The 26,225-nt window shown below is 32.7% G+C and overlaps 2 protein-coding genes across 2 annotated transcripts; both read right to left on the bottom strand.

The window, feature by feature from the left end:
• Positions 1-8,060: 8,060 nt before the first annotated feature.
• LOC142221924 (attacin-A-like) lies at positions 8,061-8,989 on the bottom strand. The gene is made up of 2 exons (XM_075291806.1): positions 8,634-8,989; positions 8,061-8,569 (listed from the first exon to the last, which is right to left on the bottom strand). The coding sequence occupies exons 1-2, from the start codon at positions 8,972-8,974 to the stop codon at positions 8,170-8,172; spliced, it is 741 nt and encodes a 246-aa protein (XP_075147921.1). The 5' UTR covers positions 8,975-8,989; the 3' UTR covers positions 8,061-8,169.
• Positions 8,990-11,913: 2,924 nt separating this feature from the next.
• Positions 11,914-12,759, bottom strand: LOC142221923 (attacin-A-like). The gene is made up of 2 exons (XM_075291805.1): positions 12,465-12,759; positions 11,914-12,400 (listed from the first exon to the last, which is right to left on the bottom strand). Exons 1-2 carry the CDS (start codon positions 12,689-12,691, stop codon positions 12,001-12,003), a joined length of 627 nt encoding a protein of 208 aa, XP_075147920.1. The 5' UTR covers positions 12,692-12,759; the 3' UTR covers positions 11,914-12,000.
• Between the last annotated feature and the right edge of the window lie 13,466 nt (positions 12,760-26,225).

Below are 26,225 nucleotides of genomic sequence, written 5' to 3'. Positions count from 1 at the left end.
CACAAGACGCTCTATCTCACAAACTAATTGACTTACAGACGTCAAATTTTGAAACGAATCATTTGAAGGTTGGTACTATATAACAAGTATATACAGCAGTAAGTTCGGCCGGGCCGAATCTTAAATACCCACCACCATGAATCAAATATTAGGGTTTCGTTTGAAATTTCAGGAGGGTTTGAGAACAGATCAAGCAGAGCTGTTCAACCAGAAGATAAAGTTAAAGATTTTTACCTATGAGGACTATATCCGATTCTGGATTTATAAGAACCATTTTTGTTTGATTTTTAGAGGAATCATTAACATCTCTTGTAAGTGTGCAAGAAAATTATAAAATAACATCTTGATTTGAAATCCTAAATCTGTAGATTTTCACCCGAAAAGTAAAATATGGAAATTTTACATTGAGTTTCAAGCAATTTTCATGATCAGTGCGCCTTCTACACCCTCAAGAAGTGAAGTCGGTCTATATGGAGGCATTACCAAATGGACCGATAAAAACTTAAACCGATACACGTTTTTGTGAGCTTAAAATACCAGAATATTTCCAATTTCAGGCAAATCAGATAAAAACTACGGTTTCTAGAAACCCAAGGAGTTAAATCGGGAGATCGTTATTATGGGGGCTATACTAAAATATGGACCGATACTCACCGTTTTCGGCACACCTCTTTATGACCCGAAAATACCTCTAGATTTCCAATTTCAGGCAAATAGGATAAAAACTTCGGATTCTAGAAGCCCAATAAGTAAAATCGGGAAATCGGTCAGTATGGGGGCTATACCAAAATATGGACCGATATTCACCAGTGTGGTCCTAAAATACCTCTAGATTTCCAATTTCAGACAAATTGGATAAAAAATACGGTTTCTATAAGCCCAAGACCCCAAATCGGGAGATCGGTCTATATGGGGGCTATACCAAAATATGGACCGATACTCACAATTTTTGGCACACGTATTTGTGGTCCTACAATACCTCTAGATTTCCAATTTCAGGTAAATTGAATAAAAACTGCGGTTTCTATAAGCCCAAGACCCCAAATCGGGAGGTCGTTTTATATGGGGACCATACCAAAACATGGACCGATACTCACATTTTTGGCACACATATTTGTGGTCCTACAATACCTCCAGATTTCCAATTTCAGGTAAATTGAATAAAAACTGCGGTTTATATAAGCCCAAGAAGTAAAATCGGGAGATCGGTCTATATGGGGGCTATACCAAAATAGGGACCGATACTCACAATTTTTGGCACACGTATTTGTGGTCCTACAATACCTCTAGATTTCCAATTTCAGATAAATTGAATAAAAACTGCGGTTTCTATAAGCCCAAGAAGTAAAATCGGGAGATGGGTCTATATGGGGGCTATACCAAAATAGGGACCGATACTCACAATTTTTGGCGCACGTATTTGTGGTCCTATAATACATTTAGATTTCTAATTTTAGGTAAATTGAATAAAAACTGCGGTTTCTATAAGCCCAAGAAATAAAATCGGGAGATCGGTCTATATGGTGGCTATACCAAAATATGGACCGATACTCACAATTTTTGGCACACCTCTTTATGGTCATAAATTACCTCTAGATTTCAAATTTCAGGCATATAGGATTAAAACTGCGATTTCTATAAGCCCAAGACCCCAAATCGGGAGGTCGGTTTATATGGGGACTATATCAAAACCTGGACCGATATAGCCCATCTTCGAACTTGACCTGCCTGCAGACAAAAGACGAGTTTGTGCAAAATTTCAGCACGATTGCTTCATTATTGAAGACTGTAGCGTGATTACAACAGACAGACAGACAGACAGACAGACAGACAGACGGACATCGTTATATCGTCTTAGAATTTCTCCCTGATCAAGAATATATATACTTTATATAGTCGGAAATCGATATTTCGATGTGTTACAAACGGAATGACAAACTTATTATACCCCCGTCACCATTCTATGGTGGTGGGTATAAAAATATGCATTTAATACTAGCGACGCAATCTATGTGCCAGACCGGGGACTTATCAGCCAACCTGTTATATGGAGACTTTATCTAAATCTGAACAAAATTAGATCAAACTTGACACACTTAAATATCGGTAGTAAATTTTATACTCTGTGGTCATATGAGTCTAAATCGGACGAAAGATATATATGGGAGCTATATCTAAATCTGAACCGATTTGGCTGATATTTGGCAAGTTTTTCGAGACTCTTAAAATATTCGGATGTACTGAATTTGAAGAACATAGGTTGATAAACACGCAAATTATAACAAGATCGGTGATAAATATATATGGCAGCTATATCTAAATCTGAACCGAAATCAATAGCGATTGTCTTTGTCCCGAAAAACGACCCTATGCCAAATTTGAGAACGATCGGACTTAAACTGCGACCTGTACTTTGCGCACAAAAAAACATGAACAGACAGACAGACAGACGGACGGACAGACAGACAGACGGACATCGCTAAATCGACTCAGAATTTAATTCTAAGACGATCGGTATACTAAACGATGGGTCTCAGACTTTTCCTTCTTTGCGTTACATACAAATGCACAAACTTATTATACCCTGTACCACAGTAGTGGTGAAGGGTATAAAAATTGCGAATTCAGCAGATCAAAATATATAAGAAAAGTTACATCTAATCAAATGTACATGAAAAAAAAAATTATTTTACAAACTAGTGTTATTAATACAATTTACTGATTTATATCCACATTTTTGATTAATTGGCTCTAATGGCAAAAAATGGTCGGCGGCGGCTGAAATCGGCGGCTTCATTCTCTGCTCAGGGGCCGGCCAAAGTCACCATATGTCTATCTCGTCTCCTTCTGGGTGTTGCAAACAAACTTATAATACCCTGTTCCACAGTGTGGCGCAGGGTAAAATAAAGTTAAATTAGCTTTTGTAAAATAGAGGGATCACTTTTTTTTTGAGTGCATATTTCCCCAAATCAGGCGTACATATGTATATATGAGAGCTAAATCTAAATCAAAGCCAATTTGAACTATATTTGGCACATTGCAAGTACATCGGAATGAAACTTTGATCTCGTCATAAGAATCATACTCGGGCGTAAGGTATATATGGGAGCGCGAAAGGTATATATGGGAGCTGTATCTAAATCTGAACCCATATGATCCAAAGATGGCACAATTACCAATATTAGGAATTGTGAAAAATGTTAAGCCAATCTTTATGAAACTCTAGGGCCATAGAAATATAAGATATATATGAGATCTATATCTGAATTTGAACTGATTTGACTCATTTTTTTTGCAAGATTTACGAGACTCACAAAATATTTGAATATGCGAAATATGAAGAATATCGGTTGATAAATAAAAGGGTTTTCTTAATACCCAAAAATTTTAAAGCAAAAATGAAAAAATCCTCAAAATAAGTCTTAGCCTATATTTGAAACGTTTTTATTCTAAATTTGAAAATATATCAGTAAATTTAAAGACGGTTTCATTAAATCAAAAATGTTTTTCTTTTTTTTAAGGAACATTCTCTTTAGTTTAAAGACATACGACCTTAACGGAAGGACGAAAATTTAGGAGATTCGTGCCCTAAATTTAATAAAAACAAATTTTGAAGCAATGTTTATTAATTGTCTGTTAATAAATATATCATTATTTTGAAGAAATATTTACGTTTGACAAAGTCACCGAATTTATTCCTTGAGTGTCTAGAAATTTTGACCGTAAAATTTATAATTATTCAAAATCTGGTTTATATAGACCAATGTATTAAAGGATAAGCTGAATATTTTTGTATTGACTTATTAAAAGGTTTATTGGCATCTGGATCTATTTTAAAGTCATATGACATATGACACTGATCTCGAAATTACTACATGAACCAAATGCACTAAAAATGGTACATATTGATTCAGATTTCATTTTTGAGTATTTAGAACTTTCTGTTATAACACGATTTTCATGAAATTTTTAATAATTTGTAGAGCCAGAAATTATATGTTTCTTGATTTGTGTGGAATTAGCTTGTTGATATTGCGACACTTAAATAAGCTTTTTGATAATGGCCTACCAAAGCAAATTATTATATTTATATATTTGCTTTTGTTCAGCACATAAAATCATTCTGTGTTTATCACGTATGTAGGCTGTAAACTTAAAACCAAGAAATCGATGCAGTAAAATTCAGTACGAGGATTCCCGTTTATATTTCGGTATTGGGTAACCCAGTGTTGCATTTTGTCAACTGACAGCTCTATCTTAATGCTTGACATTTTTTGAGGTTTTACGCGCTCAGAACTATTTGTGTTGTTTACAACAACTTAAAAGATTAATTTCGCCCAAAAATTGGAAGAAAATGATGCACAGTTTCGTGCGATTATTTTGACAACTTTCGACATGGATTAACTCAACAACAGTGCAACTTGGCCATAAAGCTCCGTCAAGAACCAGTGTTTATCGATGATACGGTGAATTTAACCCGTATTGCACTCCAAGGCTAATTCGTAAAGGTCGTCCAAAAACAGTTGTTGTTGTTCCGGGAACCATTGATATTACAAGATAGTCATCTAACCTATAGTGAGATTGAGACAACCTTCGGTATTATTGGAAACGGGATATATTCAATATTGTATGGAAATTTGACTGTCAAAAATTTGAAAAAATTGAATCCCACACACTTTATTTAGCTTAATCCCTTCAATCACAGAAATGAAAGTCTATTACAAATTTAAATGATCCAATTAAAAAATTAATTTTTACTATTAATTTTTGTTTTTGATTATTTTTTGTTTCAATTAAAAATATTTGTTGAATCAATTAAAATTTTAATTGAATAGTTTTATACCGTGCGCCACACTGTGGAACATGGTATTATAAGTTAGTGCATATGTTTGCAACACCCAGAAGGAGACGAGGTAGACATATGGTGTCTTTGACAATAATGCTCAGGGTGGGTTCATGAGTCAATCTAGCCATGCAATTTTTATAATACATTCATTTATTAACCGTTCTTATTCGAATTTAGCACAGGGTAGTACATTGCAACACCTCTTGGAGTTGAAGAATATCAGGAATAGCGGTTCAGATTTAGATACAACTCCTTGAAATATAGTATTTATTTAGTTTATTTAAATCTGAAAAGCGAAACATCAGCCACATCGTAGCATATTTAGGTTAATCCCCCAAATGCTTAGATTTACTAATAGAGTAGGTGTGGTTTAGGTATGATGTAGTTGACCCCACTAGACTTTTTACTTTACTCACTTGTTTAGCAAAAGGTTCTCCTACACACAAAAAAATATTTCTTACCTTCAACCACGAAGTTAATTAATCCAATTAATTTTTAATTGAAATGTCTTCAATCACATAAATGATAGTATCAATTAAAAAATTAATTGAAAGTCGATTAAAAATTTAATTGGTCAAATTAAAAAAATAATTTTTACTATTAATTTTTGTGATTGATTTTTGTTTCAATTAAAAAGGTTTTTGAATCAATTGAACTTTTAATTGAATATTTTTATACCCTGCGCCACACTGTGGAACACATGGTGTCTTTGGCAATAATGCTTATGGACGCAACCCCTGAGTCATGTTTGTCCGTCCGTCCGTTTGTGAACACATTTTTGTGATCAAAGTTTAGTCGCAGTTTTAGTCCAATCGACTTCAAATTTGGCGCAAGTTTCAGTTTTGGTTCAGAATAGAACCCTATTGATTTTGGAAGAAATCGGTTCAGATTTGGATAAAGCTCCCATATATATCTTTCGCTCGCCAGTAGAAATTATGCTATGTTTCAAGTAAAAAACGTCTTAAAAATAAAGTGTTGAAAAACTTGTCCTATATTTGAACGATTTTTTGCTTTGTAGTCAAGATACAAAAAGACAACAAATTTAAAGACAATTTCATTAAATGTAAAGAATTTTTCTAAATTATTAAAGTCAAGTTGACCTTAGCCCAAACATTTTTCCTTTCATGTTTGATACCCATTTTTAAGTGAAATCACTTAATTATAAGGACAGTACGACTTCATTGAAAAGGTTATCGATTTTTGAACAAGGAAAAAACACTTATATTAGAGAATGCGTCTTGTATGTTAAGCAAAATTTGCATTCTTATTTTAAAAACATGAAATCTTTGACCTCACGACAATATTCTTTTCAGTGTAGTAATCAGGACTGTGGAGTCGAGCCAATTTTGCTCGACTCCGACTCCGACTCCGGAGTCGATAACTAACTCTCATTTTAATACCACTAATTTGTAGTTCTATTGTGGGGGTACCGTAAGTGGATCGATATAAATTATCGTATTTATTTATGTGTGCAAACAAAGGTCTTAATTTCACATTAAATGCCAATTGAACTCTATATTTCAAATTTAGGGCAATGTTTAATAAATAAAATAATGATATAAATGCCCATCATAATATGAGAAGTTACCAACAGTATATGTTATGTATTTGTGGACCAAAATTATTGATACTATCTCAAATCATTTAAATTTGTTGCAAGCTATATAAAGGTTTATATTCCCATATGCATGAATTTGAATCTGAATCGATTTAGACAAAATTGTATATATTTCTACAAAATCGATGTACTTAAAATTTAAATCTAACGTTATGGGACGTAACACAATTTTAACAAAAAATAAAAATGCAAGGAAAGTCTAAAGTCGGGCGGGCCGACTATTTATTTAGATCTACATTTTGATAAAATCTTAAATCAGACTTCTACAAAATCGCGGGCAATATTTGGGAAATATTTATAATTGTTTAGACAATTTCGCAAAAATGCATTTATGATTCATTCATTGAAAATTTTGAAAATTTGAGTCATTTCTACAACTTTTCGACTTAGCAGTGAGTATCAGTTAGCGTACAATTTTGGAAAAATTTTTGTCTAGTAAATAAAATTTTGCAAAATTTTATATAGAAATAAAATTTTGCAAAATTTTCTACAGAAACAAAATTTTGACTAAATTTTTTATAGAAATAAAATTTTGGCACAATTTTCTATGGAAATTTTGACCAAATATATAGAAATAAAATTTTGAATAAAATTTTTATAGAAATAAAATTTGGCAAAATTGTTTATAGAAATTAAAGTTTCAAAAAATTGTCAATAGAAATACAATTTAAAAAAATGTGTAGCAAACAAAATTTTTCAAAATTTTGTATAGAAATAAAATTTTTCAAAATATTCTATAGAAACAAAATTTTGACTAAATTTTCTATAGAAATAAAATTCTGACTAAATTTTATATAGAAAAAAATTTTCTATAGTAATAAAATTTTGAATACATTTTTTATAGCAGTGAGTATCAGTGAGCATCAGTAAGGAAACAAACTTTGAGAAAATTTGCTATAGAAATAAAATTTGACAATTTTTTCTAATAGAAATAACATTTTGAAAAAATTATCAATAAAAATACAATTTTAGAAAAAATTTTTTGTAGTAAATAATCCACATATGTATATGGCCTTCAAATAAAATAAACAAAAATAATTTCGATTGTTCTAAATATTTCAAATAAATTGATATGGGCATTAAAATGGATCGATGCTGTACATTGATCGAATGAATAACGCAATGGAAACTAATTTGCGTAAAAACTTGCTTAGTTACAAAAATGTGAAGTGTTTTAAAAAATTTGGTTTAGCCGGAGTCGGAGTCGAGCAAAATTTTTACGACTCCGACTCCAGCAAAATCTTCAGACTCCGACTCCAAGACTCCGGCACCACAGCCCTGGTAGTAACTATAAATGTCACATTTGGTTGAAATCGGTTCAGATTTCGATATAGCTTCCATATATATGGTTTTCGAGTTGGGCAAAAATGGCCAAAATACCCAAAAATGGCCAAAATACCAAATTTAAAAATATGTATATGGAAACAAACACCTTTATATATAGCACCCAACACATTGGACAGATTTGATATGCTCTCGAAAATGCTAATCTACAAAGTGGTGCAGGGTATTATATAGTCGGCCCCGCTCGACTTCAGTTTTGCTTACTTGTTTAAAACTCAATTAAGACTTTAATTGGAAAAAATTTCTTGAAACTTTTTTCTGTGTATAATACCATATTTATTTTAAGGTCTATCAATCATTTATTAAAGCTATTCTCTATGCTATAATAAAACTAATACGTCTATAAAAGGTAAAACTTTCCTTAAAAATTATGTGTTAGACCCACGCCTACATGTTTGTTCGTTTGTCCATCTAGAGGTCCACCAATATTTTTTGATACACCCCCCTTTAAGTCTAACGTTGTGGCTTGATTTTGAGATCTCCAAAGATTAGCTTTGCCAGCTAAATCTACGGTATTCATGTTCAATTGAGGTATACGCGATGCTGTAACTGAGGCTCCATGACCATTGGCATGATTGTAATCCAGGCCACCACCTACAGTATTGAATTTGAAACCATTGTCCAATTTGGTGCGACTGTGGAAGGCATTGGCATCTAGATTATGTCTGTCATTGTTGAAGATATTGGCACGGGCATTTTGCGAGAATACCGAACCAAAGTTATCCGTTTTCGAATGTTGCAGAGATCCTCCAAAACGACCACTAATAACAAAAACACAGAAACACAATAAGTATTTCGCTTATTCGTCCGAATTAAGGTACTTACGAATTGGCACTCAAAAATCCTCCTCTGGTCACTGGTCCTCCTAAAGTATTTCCACTGGCAAATACACCACCACCTAAATTACGATTGCTGTCACCAAATTGATGTCCCAATCTGAGAAAGGCATCCGCTCCTCCTCGGCTATTCGATGTGAGAGATCCACCGAATTGGGGATAAGCCAAAGCCAATGAGCAAAATATGCCAACTAATCCAATCGTCTTGAAGAACATATTGCAGGTTCGAATGAGTTTGATGTTGTGTGTTGTATGTACTACAGAGACTGCTTGAATATTGTTGCGAATCAGTTGAACACATTCAGTTTTTATATGAAATCGTCTCTGCATACTTGAAACTAAATGCGATTCCTCGCTTGAAGATAGGTCAGTGAAAAGGCCACAGCAACGAACATTCAATATAGACGTTATCAAAAAAAGTGCAAAAACAAAATATTTTTGGGATTCACAAAAGCTAAGCTAATGCTGTTGGGGATTCACTGGAATTCTGTGGGGACTCACATCACAGCAAAGAGTAGTCAACATCTTGTTTTGCTCGTTATCATCTGAATTAAGTTTTTCTTCTTTGCTCCTAATCAAAAACGTCGCAGACCAAAAATATTTAAAATTTTCTATTTGGGGAATTTTATAAGGAAGTCTTTATACAAGCAACAGAACAGATTTTGCAATGGAATTTATCGATTTGCTGGGAATTTTTGAATAACTAATTTACGGCAGGCCGGTGAGAGATCCCAGATCAGATCAAAGTAAAATATTACTTTTTAGATAAAAAAACCTACAAAATGTTGCTTACTGCAAAGGTATACGAATTTAAAAAAGAGACTCACATTTTCAAGATTCGTGTCCCAAATTTAATGAAAACAATTTGTTAAGGTAACAATTATAGACTCTCTTTTAATTAAAATTTCATTAATTTAAAGAAATTTGTCCTTAACAAATGGCGTTTCCTATAATTTAGGTTACGTTACGTTACGTTACACAAAAAAAAAATTCTGATTCAATAACGAAATTAATTGATCCAATTAATTTTTTTAATTGAAATGTCTTCAATCACAGAAATGATAGTATCAATTGAAAAATTAATTGAAGGCCAATTAAAAAATTAATTGATCCAATTAAAAAATTAATTGATACTATTAATTGTTGTGATTGATTGTTGTTTCATTTAAAAAAATGTTGATTCAATTAATTTTTTAATTGAATACTTTTTCAATACTATGTATGCAAAGCGACAATGCTATTCATTGAATCACGGATTCTCAAATTTAGGTTGCATTATGTTTTATATTAGTACAATTTTGCAGTCCATTAGACAGCCAAATTTGAAGTCCATTGGACTAAAACTGCAGCCTAGACTTTTATTACAAAAATGTATTCACAGACAGACGGACGGTCAGACGGACATATCTAACTCGACTCAGGAGCACGGATACTACTACCAAAAATGGTAGATTTTTTTACTGTCTGGTAGATTGGTAGAATTTCTGATGTTTTGGTAGATTTTGCAAAATATTCCTCTCTAAAAATTTTCTATAGAAAAAAATTTTGGCAAAATTTTCTATAGAAATAAAATTTTGGTAAAATTATCTATAGAAATAAAATGTTGGCAAAAATTTTCTATAGAAATAAAATTTTCTATAGGAATAACATTTTGGCAAAAATTTATAAAGCAATAAAATTTTGACAAACTTTCTATAGAAGTAAAAGTTTGCAAAATTTTCTATAGAAATAAAGTTTTGACAAAATTTTCTATAGAAATAAAATGTTGGCAAAATTTTCTATAGAAGTAAAATTTTTGCAAAATTTTCTATAGCAATACAATTTTTGGCAAAATTTTCTAAGGAAATAAAATTTTGGCAAAATTTTCTATAGAAGTAAAATTTTTGCAAAATTTTCTATAGAAAAAAAAATTGGGAAAATTTTCTATAGAAATAAAATTTTGACAAAATTTTCTATAGTAATAAAATTTTGGCAAAATTTTTTTGGAAATAAAATTTTGGCAAAATTTTCTATAGAAGTAAAATTTTTGCAAAACTTTCTAAAGAAATAAAATTTTTGGCAAAATTTTCTATAGAAATAAAATTTTGGCAAAATTTTCTATAGATGTAAAATTTTTGCAAAATTTTCTATAGAAATAAAATGTTGGCAAAAATTTTCTATAGAAATAAAATTTTCTATAGGAATAAAATTTTGGCAAAATTTTCTATAGAACTAAATTTTAGCAAAACTTTATATAGAAATAAAATGTTGGCAACATTTTCTGTAGAAGTAAAATTTTTGCAAAATTTTCTATAGAAATAAAATTTTGGCGAACTTTTCTATAGAAGTAAAATTTTTGCAAAATTTTCTATAGAAATAAAATTTTTGGGAAAATTTTCTATAGAAATAAAATTTTGGCAAAATGTTCTATAGAAATAAAAATTTGGCAAAATTTTCTATAGAAATAAAATTTTGGCAAAATTTTCTATAGATGTAAAATTTTCGCAAAATTTTCTATAGAAATAAAATTTTGGCAAAATTTTCTCTAGAAATAAAGTTTTGGCAAAATTTTCTATAGAAATAAAATTTTGGCAAAATTTTCTATAGAAGTAAAATTTTTGCAAAATTTTCTATAGAAATAAAATTTTTGGAAAAATTTTCTATAGAAAAAAATTTTGGCAAAATTTTCTATATAAATAAAGTTTTGGCAAAAGTTTCTACAGAAATAAAATTTTGGCAATATTTTCCAAAGAAGCAAAATTTTCTATAGAAATAAAATGTTGGCAAAATTTTCTATAGGAATAAAATTTTGGCAAAATTTTCTATAGAAATAAAATTTTGGCAAATTTTTTGGAAATAAAATTTTGGCGAAATTTTCTATAGAAATAAAATTTTGGCAAATTTTTTGGAAATAAAATTTTGGCGAAATTTTCTATAGAAATAAAATTTTGGCAAAATTTTCTATAGATACACAATTTTGGCAATATTTTCTATAGAAATAAAGTTTTGGCAAAAGTTTCTATAGAAATAAAATTTTGGCAAAATTTGCAGAGTATAATGTAGTCGGCCCCGTCCTACTTTCCTTTAAATTTCATTAATTTAAATTTCATTCCATTCATTTTGGTAAGTAAAGAATTCTTCGAGAAAATTTCGAATTATGGTTTTCAGAAGACAAAATAAATTTTCCCACATTAACTAAATAAGGAAATACTCTTGAGACTTCAAAGCGATAAGGACTTGAATCCGTTCGAACTCAATGACGTTGTGCACCCAAAGAAAAGTTATGAGAATTTTTCTTAATATCTATATAATTTATTGAATCTATTATTTTGATAACACTAAAATCTAATCTAATCAAATCTAAAAAAGCGCGCCTACTAGAAATTATGTGTTACACCAACACCAACATGTTTATTGGTTTGCCCATCTAAGGGCCCACCAAAATTCTTAGAAACACCTCCTATTAAATCTAAGCTGGTAGCTTGATTTTGAGATTTCCAGAGATTAGCTTTGCCCGTCACATCAACGGTATTCATGTTCAATTGAGGTATACGTGAAGCTGTAACTGAGGCTCCATGACCATTGGCATGATTGTAATCCAGACCACTGCCAACTGTGTTGAATTTGAAACCATTGTCCAATTTGGTACGACTGTGGAAGGCATTTGCATCCAGATTGTGTCTGTCATTGTTGAAGATATTGGCACGAGCATTTTGTGAGAATGTTGAACCAAAGTTATCTGTTTTTGAATGTTGCAAAGATCCTCCAAAACGACCACTAAATTGAAAAGACAACTCGATAAGTTAAGTTAAGTTAGTGTGAGGCTAATAAGGCCACCTACGCATTGGCATTCACAAATCCTCCTCTTGTCACTGGTCCACCCAAAGTATTACCACTTGCAAATACACCTCCCCCTAAATTCCGTTTATTATCACCAAATTGATGACCCAATCTCAAAAATGCATCTCCTCCTCCACGGCTGTTAGAAGTTATCGAACCACCAAATTGAGCTTGCACCACACTGAAGATGGCCAAAATGACAATTAATCGTATCGACTTAGAGAGCATGTTGTTTTTGGTTTCTTTACGATTGATGATTTGTGTTGGCAGTACAAAGAAATCTTGAAGACTACTGACTTTGAATGAAAACGGTCTTTATATACTTCCCCGTATTGAATTCTAGCCATGAGAAAGCCACAGCTTCACAATATTCCCAATTGTGCGTTATCTCAAAAAAAAAAAAAAAAAAAAAAAAAAACAAAGATGAGATCTGGGATTCACAAGAACTTATTGGATAATATTTGAATATAGCTGGGAATCCCACGGAACTTTTGCGATTAATGTGATCTTGGGTTATATCATTATGTTTGTTATCAGTGCTTTATTTTTACATTTTACACTCAGAATAATTTTTTATACCCTCCATCATAGGATGGGGGTATATTAATTTTGTCATTCCGTTTGTAACACATCGAAATATTGCTCTAAGACCCCATAAAGTATATATATTCTGGGTCGTGGTGAAATTCTGAGTCGATCTAAGCATCTCCGTCCGTCCGTCCGTCTGTTGAAATCACGCTAACTTCCGAACGAAACTAGCTATCGACTTGAAACTTGGCACAAGTAGTTGTTATCGATGTAGGTCGGACGGTATTGAAAATGGGCCATATCGGTCCACTTTTACGTATAGCCCCCATATAAAGGGACCCTCAGATTTGGCTTGTGGAGCCTCTAACAGAAGCATATTTCATCCGATCCGGCTGAAATTTGGTATATGGTGTTGGTATATGGTCTCTAACAACCATGCAGAAATTGGTCCACATCGGTCGATAATTATATATAGCCCCCATATAAACCGATCCCCAGATTTTGCTTGCGGAGCCTAAAAGAGAAGCAAATTTCATCCGATCCGGCTGAAATTTGGTACATGGTGTCGGTATATGGTCTCTAACAATCATGCACAAATTGGTCCACATCGGTCCATAATTATATATAGCCCCCATATAAACCGATCCCCAGATTTGGCTTGTGAAGTCTCCAAGAGAAGCAAATTTCAACAAATCCGGTTGTAATTTGGAATATGGTGTTAGTATATGATCTTTAACAACCGTGCCAGAATTGGTCCATATCGGTTCATAATTATATATAGCCCCCATATAAAACATTCTCCAGATTTGACCTCCGGAGCCTCTTGGAGGAGCAAAATTCATCCGATTCGGTTCAAATTAGGCACGTGGTGTTAGTATATGGTCACTAACAACCATACCAAAATTGATCCAATCACACAAAAATTGGTCCATATCGGTTCATAGTCATGGTTGCCACTAGAGCCAAAAATAATCTACCAAAAGTTTATTTCTATAGAAAATTTTGTCAAAATTTTATTTCTAGAGAAAATTTTGTTAAAATTTTATTCGGTTCATAATAAAATTTTCATCATTGTCAAAATTTTATTTCTATAGAAAATTTTGTCAAAATTTTATTTCTATAGAAAATTTTGTTCAAATTTTATTCGGTTCATAATCATGGTTGCCACTCGAGCCAAAAATAATCTACCAAGATTTTATTTCTATAGAGAATTTTGTCAAAAGTTTATTTCTATAGAAAATTTTGTTAAAATTTTATTTCTGTAGAAATTTTTGTCAAAATTTTCTTTCTATAGAAAATTTTGTCAAAATTTTTATTTCTATAGAAAATTTTTTGAAAATTTTATTTCTATAGAAAATTGTGTTAAAATTTTATTTCTGTAGAAAATTTTGTCAAAATTTTATGTCTACTTTGTCAAACTGAATTATATACGTATTGGATCGATCTTTTTTGATTTAATATATACCACGTATGGACTTACATACAATTTAGAAGAACTGTGTTAGGAGATTTTAAGATACCTTGCCATCGGCAAGCGTTACCGCAATTAAGTAATTCGATTGTGGATGGCAGTGTTTAGATCAAGTTTCTACGCAATCCATGATGGAGGGTACATAAGCTTCGGCCTGGCCGAACTTACGGCCGTATATACTTGTTATTGTTTCAAGGAATATTTCGAAAAGTTTAGATGGTTTGATTTGAAAACACAAATAACTTATATATTGCATATTTGATAAAAACTATGCAGAATGATTTGAGCTATGAATAAATGGGTGGAACCGATTATATACATGGTAGCTAACCTAAAATGTCACAAATTCAAACAATCATATTTTGTTGTGAACATTTTGTTTATTAATTCAAACTACAACAACTATATATAGCAGTGAATTCGGCCGGACCCAATCTCAAATATCCAACACTGTGAATATAAATGGTAATTAAAGTGGATTATGAAATATCACCAAAATATTTCCCATTAAATAGTTAAATGAAGCTGAAAACTTTTTCACTTAAAAAATTAATTGATACAATTAACTTTTTAATCAAACTAGAAACATTAAGTCAATTAGGTCAATGAGTGAATTTTTTTATACCCTAACCCCCATAGTGGTCAGGGTATAATAAGATTGATCGGCCAAAAAATGTGCCTACCAGAAATATTGATTTTAGACCCCATAAAATATATACCGATCGACTCAGAATCACCTCCTGAGTCGATCTAGCGCTTGGTGTCCGTCCGTCTGTCCATGTATTTTGTTGTTCACAGGATTCCGGTCGCAATTATTAACCGATGAAATTTGGTACAGGGAGTGTTTTTGGGAACAAGGACGAACGCTATTGAATTTGGAAGAAATCGGATCAAATTTAGATATAGCTCCCATATATATCTATCGCCCGATTTCGACAAATGGGGTCACGTTGCGTTTTTTTTCAAACGGATCGTCACCAAATTTGGCGAAAAGTAATCTTTTTCATCGTTCTTCAAATCTGCACAATTTCATCTAAATCGGTTCAGATTTAGATATAGCTCCCATATATATGTACCGCCCGATTTTTCTAAATTTGGCCATAAAACCCGTATTTATCAACCGATCTTACTCAAATTTGGCTAAATATAGTCTTCTATAGAACTAACTATATGTGCAAAAAATCATCGAAATCGGTTCAGATTTAGATATAGCTCCCATATATATGTATAGCCCGATTTTCCCAAATTTGGCCATAGAAACCTTATTTATTAACCAATCTTACTCAAAGTTGGCTAAATATAGTATTCTATAGCACTATTTATATGTGCAAAAAATCATCGAAATCGGTTCAGATTTAGCTATAGCTCCCATATATATGTACCGCCCGATTTTTCTAAATTTGACCATAAAACCCTTATTTATCAACCGATCTTACTCAAAGTTGGCTTAATATAGTCTTCTATAGCACTAACTATATGTGCAAAAAATCATCGAAATCGGTTCAGATTTAGCTATAGCTCCCATATATATGTACCGCCCGATTTTTCTAAATTTGGCCATACAACCCTTATTTATCAACCGATCTTACTCAAATTTGGTTAAATATAGTCTTCTATAGAACTAACTATATGTGCAAAAAAATCATCGAAATCGGTTCAGATTTAGATATAGCTCCTATATATATGTATAGCCCGATTTTCCCAAATTTGGCCATAGAACCCTTATTTATTACCCAATCTTACTCAAAGTTGGCTAAATATAGTCTTCTATAGCGCTAACTATATGTGCAAAAAATCATCGAAATCGGTTCGGATTTAGCTATAGCTTCTATAGTACTAACTATATGTGCAAAATTTCATAGAAATCGGTTCAGATGTAGACATAGCTCCCATATAGGTATCGCCCGATTTTGAAAAATTCGTCCCTAATAACCTTATGTTTGACCATACAGACCTCATTTCTTAACTGATCTTACTCAAATCTTGCACAAGGTAACCTTTTGTGGTATTAATCAAACTCGCAACATATTATGCAAATTGGTTCAGATTTAGATATAGCTTCCATATATATGCATCGCTCGATTTTCCCAAATTTGGCCATAGTACTCTTATTTATTAACCAATGTTACTCAAATTTCAAATTTTGATGTACTGTCCGATCTAATTTATACGTACTTGTAGCTCTTACATAAGAATATTGCTCAATTTTCACAAATTTGGATTTATTACCCACACTAATTGAACGATTTTCTCTTTTTTAATAATGGGCTCAATATTAGTGGTATACTAACTCCGTAGGTGCAATATCAACTACAGCCAGTGTTGCTAGAAGTAGGGGAAATTCCCTATATATAGGGGTTTTCTAATATTTAGCGTCTTGTAGGCACGTTGGACCACAATGTAGGGGCATTTTCACTCAACACAATTTGTAATAATTTTTACATTTTGGTGGCTCTAGGAAATTAGAAGCCGGCAAGGCTTGATCTTTAACAATGTGTGGTAACACCAGTTACAACTCGTCCAAAAAAATCTAACAAAATTTGAAGATTACCACAAATCTACCAAACAAATATTTCTATAGACATTTTTGTCAAAACTTTATTTCTGTAGAAAATTTTGTCAACATTTTATTTCTATAGAAAATTTTGTCACAATTGTATTTCTATAGACAATTTTTTCAAAATATTATTTCTATAAAAAAATTTATCGAAATTTTATTTCCATGGAATTTTTTCTCAAAATTTTGTTTCTATAGAATTTAGTGTCAAAATTTTATTTCTCACAAAAATTTGTTTATAGAAACTTTTTCCAAATTTTTATTTTTATAGAGATTTATCAAAAAAAAAAAAATACTATTTTGGTTAGAATTCTACCAACTATGGCAACCGTGATGGTAATACAAATTTAAATTCTAAGTTATATGTTATACGTTGCATATTCATGTTTTAGGATAATAAAGTACTTAAAACCATTTTTGTTTTGTAAAATTTGTTTAAATTTAACGAAAAATATTGTAGGGAAAATTGTTTGGGAATGTATGGCAAAGTAGGGAACTTGTTTTGTCCTTGTAGGGTAAACCGAACATTTTCCCTGGCAACACTGACTATGAGCTATAGTCAGATTGATACAAAGCACCCATAAACATGTACCCCTTAATTTTCTTAAATATGCAACTGCATATATATGGAAGCTATATCTAAATCTGAACCGATTTCAATCAAATTTGGCACAAATGACTATACTATCAATTGTACTCCTTATGCAAAATTTCAAGCTAATCGGGATAAAACTCTGGCTTCTGGGTCCATATAAGTGCATATCGGGCGAAAGATATATATGGGAGCTATATCTAAATCTAAATCGATTTCAACCAAATTTGGCACGCATAGCTACAATGCTAAATCTACAACCTGTGCAAAATTTCAACCAAATTCGGCCAAAAATCCATATATATTTAAATCTGAACCGATTTCAATCAAATTTGGCACACCTGACTATACTACCAATTGTACTCCTTGTGCAAAATTTCAAGCTAATCGGGATAAAACACTGGCTTCTGGGTCCATATAAGTGCATATCGGGCGAAAGATATATATGGGAGCTATATCTAAATCTAAATCGATTTCAACCAAATTTGGCACGCATAGCTACAATGCTAAATCTACTCCCTGTGCAAAATTTCAACCAAATTGAGCCAAAACTCTGGCTTGTAGGACCACATTAGTCCATATCGGGCGAAAGATATATATGGGAGCTATATCTAAATTTTGAACCGATTTGAATCAAATTTTGCACACTTGACTATACGACTAAGTGTTATGTTTGTACAAAATTTCAAGCAAATCGGTATAAAACTCTGGCTGCTGGGTCCATATTAGTGCATATATATATATATATATATATATATATATATATATATATATATATATATATATATATATATATATATATATATATATATATATATATATATATATATATATATATATATATATATATATATATATATATATATATATATATATATATATATATATATATATATATATATATATATATATATGTATGTATATATATATATATATATATATATATATATATATATATATATATATATATATATATATATATATATATATATATATATATATATATATATATATATATATATATATATATATATATATATATATATATATATATGTATATATATATATATATATATATATATATATATATATATATATATATATATATATATATATATATATATATATATATATATATATATATATATATATATATGGGAGCTATATCTAAATCTGAACCGATTTCTTCCAAAATCAATAAGGTTCTATTCTGACCCAAATTAGGAACATGTGCCAAATTTGAAGGCGATTGGACTTAAATTGCGACCTAGACTTTGATCACAAAAATGTGCTCACAGACAGACGGACATGGTTATATCGACTCAGGGACCCACCCTGAGCATTATTGCCAAAGACACCATGTGTCTATCTCGTCTTCTTCTGGGTGTTACAAACATATGGACTATCTTATAATACCCTGTTCCACAGTGTGGCGCAGGGTATAATGAGTGAACATTTTTACATTAGTAAATTTTTTTTTTTTAATGAATTGTTCCTATTAACAATTTAATTAAAAAATTTAATCGATACTGATTACAAAATTCAATAAATTTTTTAACTGATTTAACTAAGAAGTTTAACTAAATAAATGTTTGAATCAATTAAAAAAAACTTATTAAGTTTTCTAATCGATATCAATTAAATTTTCGATTTAAAAATTTAATTGATTTTTGCAAACAACGTCAATTAAATTTTTAATTGAATCAAATAACAAGTATATACAGCAGTAAGTTCGGCCGGCCGAATCTTAAATACCAACCACCAGGAATCAAATATAATAGTTTACTTTGGAAACTCTTCGTCGTAGCGGGTTACTTGATAATATATAGAATTTTAGGGGGTTTGATCACAAAACTTCTCCTAAACAAATCGGTTCAACTAGTACGCTTCCGAAGAAAAAATTTAATGATTCTACCTATGTAGACTAGATCAGATTCTGGATTTATGAGAACCAATTTTGTTTGAGCTTTAGAGAAATCATAAACATATCGTATATATGATGAAATAACGTCTTGATTTGAAATCATAAATTTTACTTTCAGTTTCAAGCAATTTCCATGATCAGTGCGTCTGCTATACCCTACAAGAAGTGTTTTCTTTCTGAGGAACGAAATTTTCGACAAGCAAAGTTTTCTTTTGACACACATTTTTAGAGACAATCGTTGAGTCGCTTATCACAAATTCGGATTAGTTTGCTCTAAACGAAAATACTTTATACGAAAGGGGAATTTCGTTTGTCTAAAATTTCTTTCCGGAAGAAAATATTTTTTCTTTGGATGTACCCTCAAGAAGTTAAATCGGTCTATACGTTCCTCAAATACATCTAGAATTCCACTTTCAGACGAATTGGGTGAAAACTAAAAATTCTAGAAGAAGCCCAAGAAGTAAAATCGGGAGATCAGTCTATATAGGGGCTATACCAAAACAGTGACCGATACGGACCATTTTCGTCGCACCTCTTTATGGTCCTAAGATACCTCAAGATTTCTAATTTCCGGTAAATTGGATAAATACTACGGATTCTAGAAGCCCAAGAAATAAAGTCGGGAGATCGGTCTATATGGGGGCTATACCAAAACATTGACCAATAGGCACCATTTGCCTATTTGTGATCTTAGATTTCAATTTCAAGCATATATAGTCTCTAGAAGCCCAAGAAGTAAAATCGGGAGATCGGTCTATATGGGGGTTATAAAAAAATGGACCGATACACCTCGATTTTGGCACACCTATTTGCGGTCCTAAAATACCTCTAGATTTCCAATTTCAGGCAAATCGGGTAATCAATACAGTTTATAGAAGCCCAAGAATAAAAATCGGGAGATCGGTCTATATGGCGGCTATACCAAAACATGGACCGATTCGGATCATTTTCGACACACGTTGTTATGGTCCCAAAATAACTAGATTTCAAATTTCAGGCAAATCGGGTAATAAATATAGTTTGTAGAAGCCCAAGAATAAAAATCGGGAGATCGGTCTATATGGCCGCTATACCAACACATGGATCGATACGAACCATTTTCGACACACCTCTTCATGGTCCTCAAATACCTCTAGATTTTCAATTTCAGGCAAATCGGATAGAAATAGAAGTTTTTAGACTCCCAAGAAGCAAAATCGGTAGATCGGTCTATATGGGGGCTATACCAAGATGTAAAATCGGGTGATCGGTCTATATGCAGTCTATACCAAAACATGCACCGATACACCCCATTTTTCGACACACCTCTTTAAGGTTCAATTTCAGGCAAATCGGATAGAAATTACAGTTTCTAGACGCCCACGAAGCAAAATCGGCAAATCGGATAGAAAATACAGTTTCTAGACGCCCACGAAGGGTGGGTGCTATACCAAAACATGGACCGATGGGCACCATTTTCGGCACACCTTTTTATGGTCCTCAAGTACCTCTAGATTTTAAATTTCAGACAATTTGGATAAAAACTACGGTTTTTAAAAGCCAAAGACCCCAACTCGAACTTGACCTGCCTGAAAACAAAAAACGAATTTGTGCCCAATTTCAGGACGATAGTGTCATTATTGAAGGCTGTAGCGTGATTACAACAGACAGACAGACGGACATGCTTAAATCGTCTTAGAATTTCGCCCTGATCAAGAATATATATACTTTATATAGTCGGAAATCGATATTTCGATATGTTACACACGGATGACAAACTTATTACCCAATGACAAACAAACCCACCACATTCTATGGTGATGGGTATAAAAATTAATTCATATTTTAAAATTTTTCAATCAATTTTTTTGTATGCCCAATTAAAATTGTGATTGATAATATAATTTTTGTGATTGAAGACATTTCAATTAAAAAATTAAGTGGATCAAATAATTTCGTGATTGAATCAGAAACAAAATGTTGTGTGTACATAACATGTTGGCTGATAAGTCCCCGGTCTAACAAAGAAAAACACATTTTTTTTTTTCAAAATTCGTTTTTATTATTCGACATAGTTCCCTTCAAGAGCGATACAACGATTATAACGACCTTCCAATTTTTGACACCATTTTGGCAGTAAACTTTTTTGTTTTGTGTATTTATGTGGGAATATAAACCGTTAAAATGTCCCCAATGTTCAAAAAGTCAAAAGTGGTGAAGGGTACAATACAGTCCTGATTTGTCCGATTTTAGATTTTCCTTACTTGTTAATATTGCACATGTGACATAAACGCCCTATAATAATTGTGTGAGTTTTTTCAACTCATTGTCAGTCTGTGCTAGCGTCAGCGCCACCATTGTGTTTCACATAGGTGAAAACGGGTATAGCTTATAGCTTATGCTTGCTTAGCACATTCACCAACCCATAATTCAAAAGCTTTTTGTTGGTTGTGTAAGCACAAAATATTAATCAATTTAAGGTCTTCCTCTTGCTATATTACATTTTAGAGTTTTTAGGGTCTAATCGAAACATTAATATCTAGGAAATTGTAGACAATCCGGTTATTAAATAGTACGAGTAATCATTTATTATAAGCATTGTGTCTTACAGAAATATAAGTGGGCTAATGTGGGTACAAAAAATATTGGTCCAAATGGTACGCTTTACAAAATTAACCCTCTAATGCCAAATCCCGCCTTTAGGCGGTCTACTATGAAACGGGACGCTTTAGTAAAATAAGAACAAAAATTAATCAAAACTCTACAAGAGACTTTGCAGAATACATTGGATTTTACCATATTGATTTTGCTTGTGTCGTTCTCTTGCGTTTGTGTCATAAACCTAGACTATTTTATCGGATAGCAGAAAAAATGGGGCATTAGGGGGTCAACTAATATGAAAGGTTGTTAAACCTAAATTTTAGGACATGCAATTTACACTAAGGAAAATTGTCCTTAAAGTATAGGACAACATTATTGAGTTAATGAAATTGTTTTTTTTTAAATTATTGATATATTTTATATAGAGATATTACAAAGAACTCTTCATATATAGCGTGAGATTTATATTGGCGATTTTGAATCGTTCGTTGATAGTTTTTTTTTTGTTTTTTGGAATTAAGAAAATAGTTTTGGATTTTGGATTTTTAAACTGGCATTTGTTTGTGCGCAAAACGAGAATGAAAATTAGATAAATGAGATCTGTGTACTAATTTTAATTTTATTGATCCTATATTTAAAGCTAGATAGGTCCCCAAACAATGTCTTCATTTTAAAGAAGCCGCATCTTTGTCGCAGAATCAATACCAAAATCCTTATGGGAAGGTCAAAATATTTGGATCCAACTAAACTTTTTATGAGTGTACGTTTGATAATCTTACCAACATTTTCTTCTACTTTGTGTTATATTGAAGTTATGTGTAAGTTCATTGAATTATATACACACGTTTGCTTCACAAAATTTTTAGGACATGCTTCACTCATAAACAAGTAAGGAAAGTCAAAAGTCGGGCGGGGCCGACTATATTATACCCTGCACCAATCAAGAGCCCACCCTGAGCATTTTTGCCAAAGACACCATGTGTCTATCTCGTCTCCTTCTGGGTGTTTCAAACATATGCACTAACTTATAATACCCTGTTCCACAGTGTGGCGCAGGACATACTTCACTCATAAACAAGTAAGGAAAGTCAAAAGTCGGGCGGGGCCGACTATATTATACCCTGCACCAATCAAGAGCCCACCCTGAGCATTTTTGCCAAAGACACCATGTGTCTATCTCGTCTCCTTCTGGGTGTTGCAAACATATGCACTAACTTATAATACCCTGTTCCACAGTGTGGCGCAGGGTATAAATAGTGTTAAATTGGCTTTAGTGAAATAAATGGTTCACGTTTTTATACACTGCGCCACACTGTGTTAGTGCATATGTTTGCAACACCCAGAAGGAGACGAGATAGACACATGGTGTCTTTGGCAAAAATGCTCAGGGTGGGCTCCTGGGTCGATATAACCATGTCCGTCCGACCGTCTGTTCGTCCGTCTGCTGTGAACACATTTTTGTAATCAAAGTCTAGGTCGCAGTTTTAGTCCAATCGACTTCAAATGTGGCACAAGTATGTGTTTTGGCTCAGAATAGAACCCTATTGATTTTGGAAGAAATCGGTTCAGATTTAGATATAGCTCCCATATATATATATCGCCCGATATGGACTTATATGGTCCCAGATGCCAGAGTTTTACCCTAATTTACTTAAAATTTTGCACAAGAAGAACAATTGGTACTAACAGGTTGGCTGATAAGTCCCCGGTCTGACACATAGATGGCGTCGCTATTATTAAATGCATATTATTTTTATATAGTACCAACCTTCAAATGATTCGTGTCAAAATTTGACGTCTGTAAGTCAATTAGTTTGTGAGATAGAGCGTCTTTTGCGAAGCAACTTTTGTTATTGTGAAAAAAATGGAAAAAAGGAATTTCGTGTTTTGATAAAATACTGTTTTCTGAAGGGGAAAAAATACGGTGGAATTTGATAATAAGTTTCCGGACTCTGCCCCAGGGAAATCAACAATAATTGATTGGTATGCAAAATTCAAGCGTGGTGAAATGAGCACGGAGGACCGTGAACGCAGTGGACGCCCGAAAGAGGTGGTTACTGACGAAAACATCAAAAAAATCCACAAAATGATTTTGAATGACCGTAAAATGAAGTTGATCGAGATAGCAGAGACCTTAAAGATATCAAAGGAAAAGACCTTAAAGAATCATTCATTAATATTTGGATATGCGGAAGCTCTGTACAAAATGGGTGCCGCGCGAGCTAACATTTGACCAAAAACAACGTGTTGATGATTCTGAGCGGTGTTTGTCGCTGTTAACTCGTAGTACACCCGAGGTTTTCCATCGATCTGTGACAATAGATAAAACATGGCTCCATCACTACACTCCTGAGTCCAATCGGCAGTCGGCTGAGTGGACAGCGACCGGTGAAACGTGGAAAGACTCAAAAGTCCGCTGGCAAAGTAATGGCCTCTATTTTTTGGGATGCGTATGGAATAATTTTTATCGATTATCTTGAGAAGGGAAAAACCATCAACAGTGACTATTATATGGCGTTATTGGAGCGTTTAAGGGTGGAAATCGCGACAAGACGGTCCCATATGAAGAAGAAAAAAGTGTTGTTTCACCAAGACAACGCGCCGTGCCACAAGTCATTGAGAACGATGGTAAAAATTCATGAATTGGGCTTCGAATTGCTTCCCCACCCACCGTATTCTCCAGATCTGGCCCCCAGCGACTTTTTCTCCTCAAAAGGATGCTCGCAGGGAAATTTGGCTGCAATGAAGAGTTGATCCCCGAAACTTAGGCCTATTTTGAGGCAAAACCGAAGGAGTACTACCGAAATGGTATCAAAAAATTGGAAGGTCGTTATATTCGTTATATCGCTCTTGAAGGGAACTATGTTGAATAATAAAAACGAATTTTGACAAAAAAAATGTGTTTTTCTTTATTAGACCGGGGACTTATCAGCCAACCTGTTATAGTCAAGTGTGCCAAATTTTATTGAAATCGGTTCAGATTTAGATATAGCTCCCATATATATCTTTCGCCCGATATGGACTAATACGGTCCCAGAAGCCAGAGTTTTACTCCAATTTGGATGAAATTTTGCACTAGGAGAGTACAATTAGTAGTGTAGTCAAGTGTGACAAATTTTATTGAAATCGGTTCAGATTTAGATATAGCTCCTATATATATCGTTCGCCCGATTTACACTCATATGACCACAGTGGCCAATTTTTAACCGATTTAGTTGAAATTTTGCACAGCGAGTAGAATTAGCATTGTAGCTATGCGTGCCAAAATTGTCAAAATACCAACATTTTCCTTGTTAAATCGCCACTGCTTAGTCCAAAAGTTGTAAAAATGACTCTTATTTTACTAAACTTCCAATACATATATATCGAGCGATAAATCATAAATAAACTTTTGCGAAGTTTCCTTAAAATTGCTTTAGATTTAAATGTTACCCATATTTTTTATACCCTACGTCACACTGTGGAACAGTGCATATGTTTGTAACACCCAGAAGGAGACGAGATAGACACATGGTGTCTTTGGCAATAATGCTCAGGATGGGTCCCTGAGTCGATATAACCATGTCCGTCCGACCGTCTGTTCGTCCGTCTGCTGTGAACACATTTTTGTGATCAAAGTCTAGGACGCAATTTAAGTCCAATCGCCTTCAAATTTGGCACATGTTCCTAATTTGGGTCAGAATAGAACCCTATTGATTTTGGAAGAAATCGGTTAAGATTTAGATATAGCTCCCATATATATCTTTCGCCCGATATGCACCAATATGGACCCAACAGCCAGAGTTTTATACCAATTTGCTTGAAATTTTGTACAAACATAACACTTAGTCGTATAGTCAAGTATGCAAAATTTGACTGAAATCGGTTCAGATTTAGATAAAGCTCCCATGTATATCTTTCGCCCGATATGGACTTATATGGCCCCAGAAGCCTGATTTTTGGCCGAATTTGGTTGAAATTTTGCACTAGGAGTACAATTAGTAGTATAGTCAAGTGTGTAAAATTTGATTGAAATCGGTTCAGATTTCGATATAGCTCCCATATATATCTTTTGCCCGATATGGACAATATGGTCCTAAAAGCCAGAGTTTTGGCCCAATTTGGTTGAAA

The sequence above is a fragment of the Haematobia irritans genome, chromosome 1 (genome assembly GCF_050003625.1).
Source record: "Haematobia irritans isolate KBUSLIRL chromosome 1, ASM5000362v1, whole genome shotgun sequence".
Classification (NCBI taxonomy): domain Eukaryota; kingdom Metazoa; phylum Arthropoda; class Insecta; order Diptera; family Muscidae; genus Haematobia; species Haematobia irritans.
This window is presented reverse-complemented; position numbering and strand designations above follow the sequence as displayed.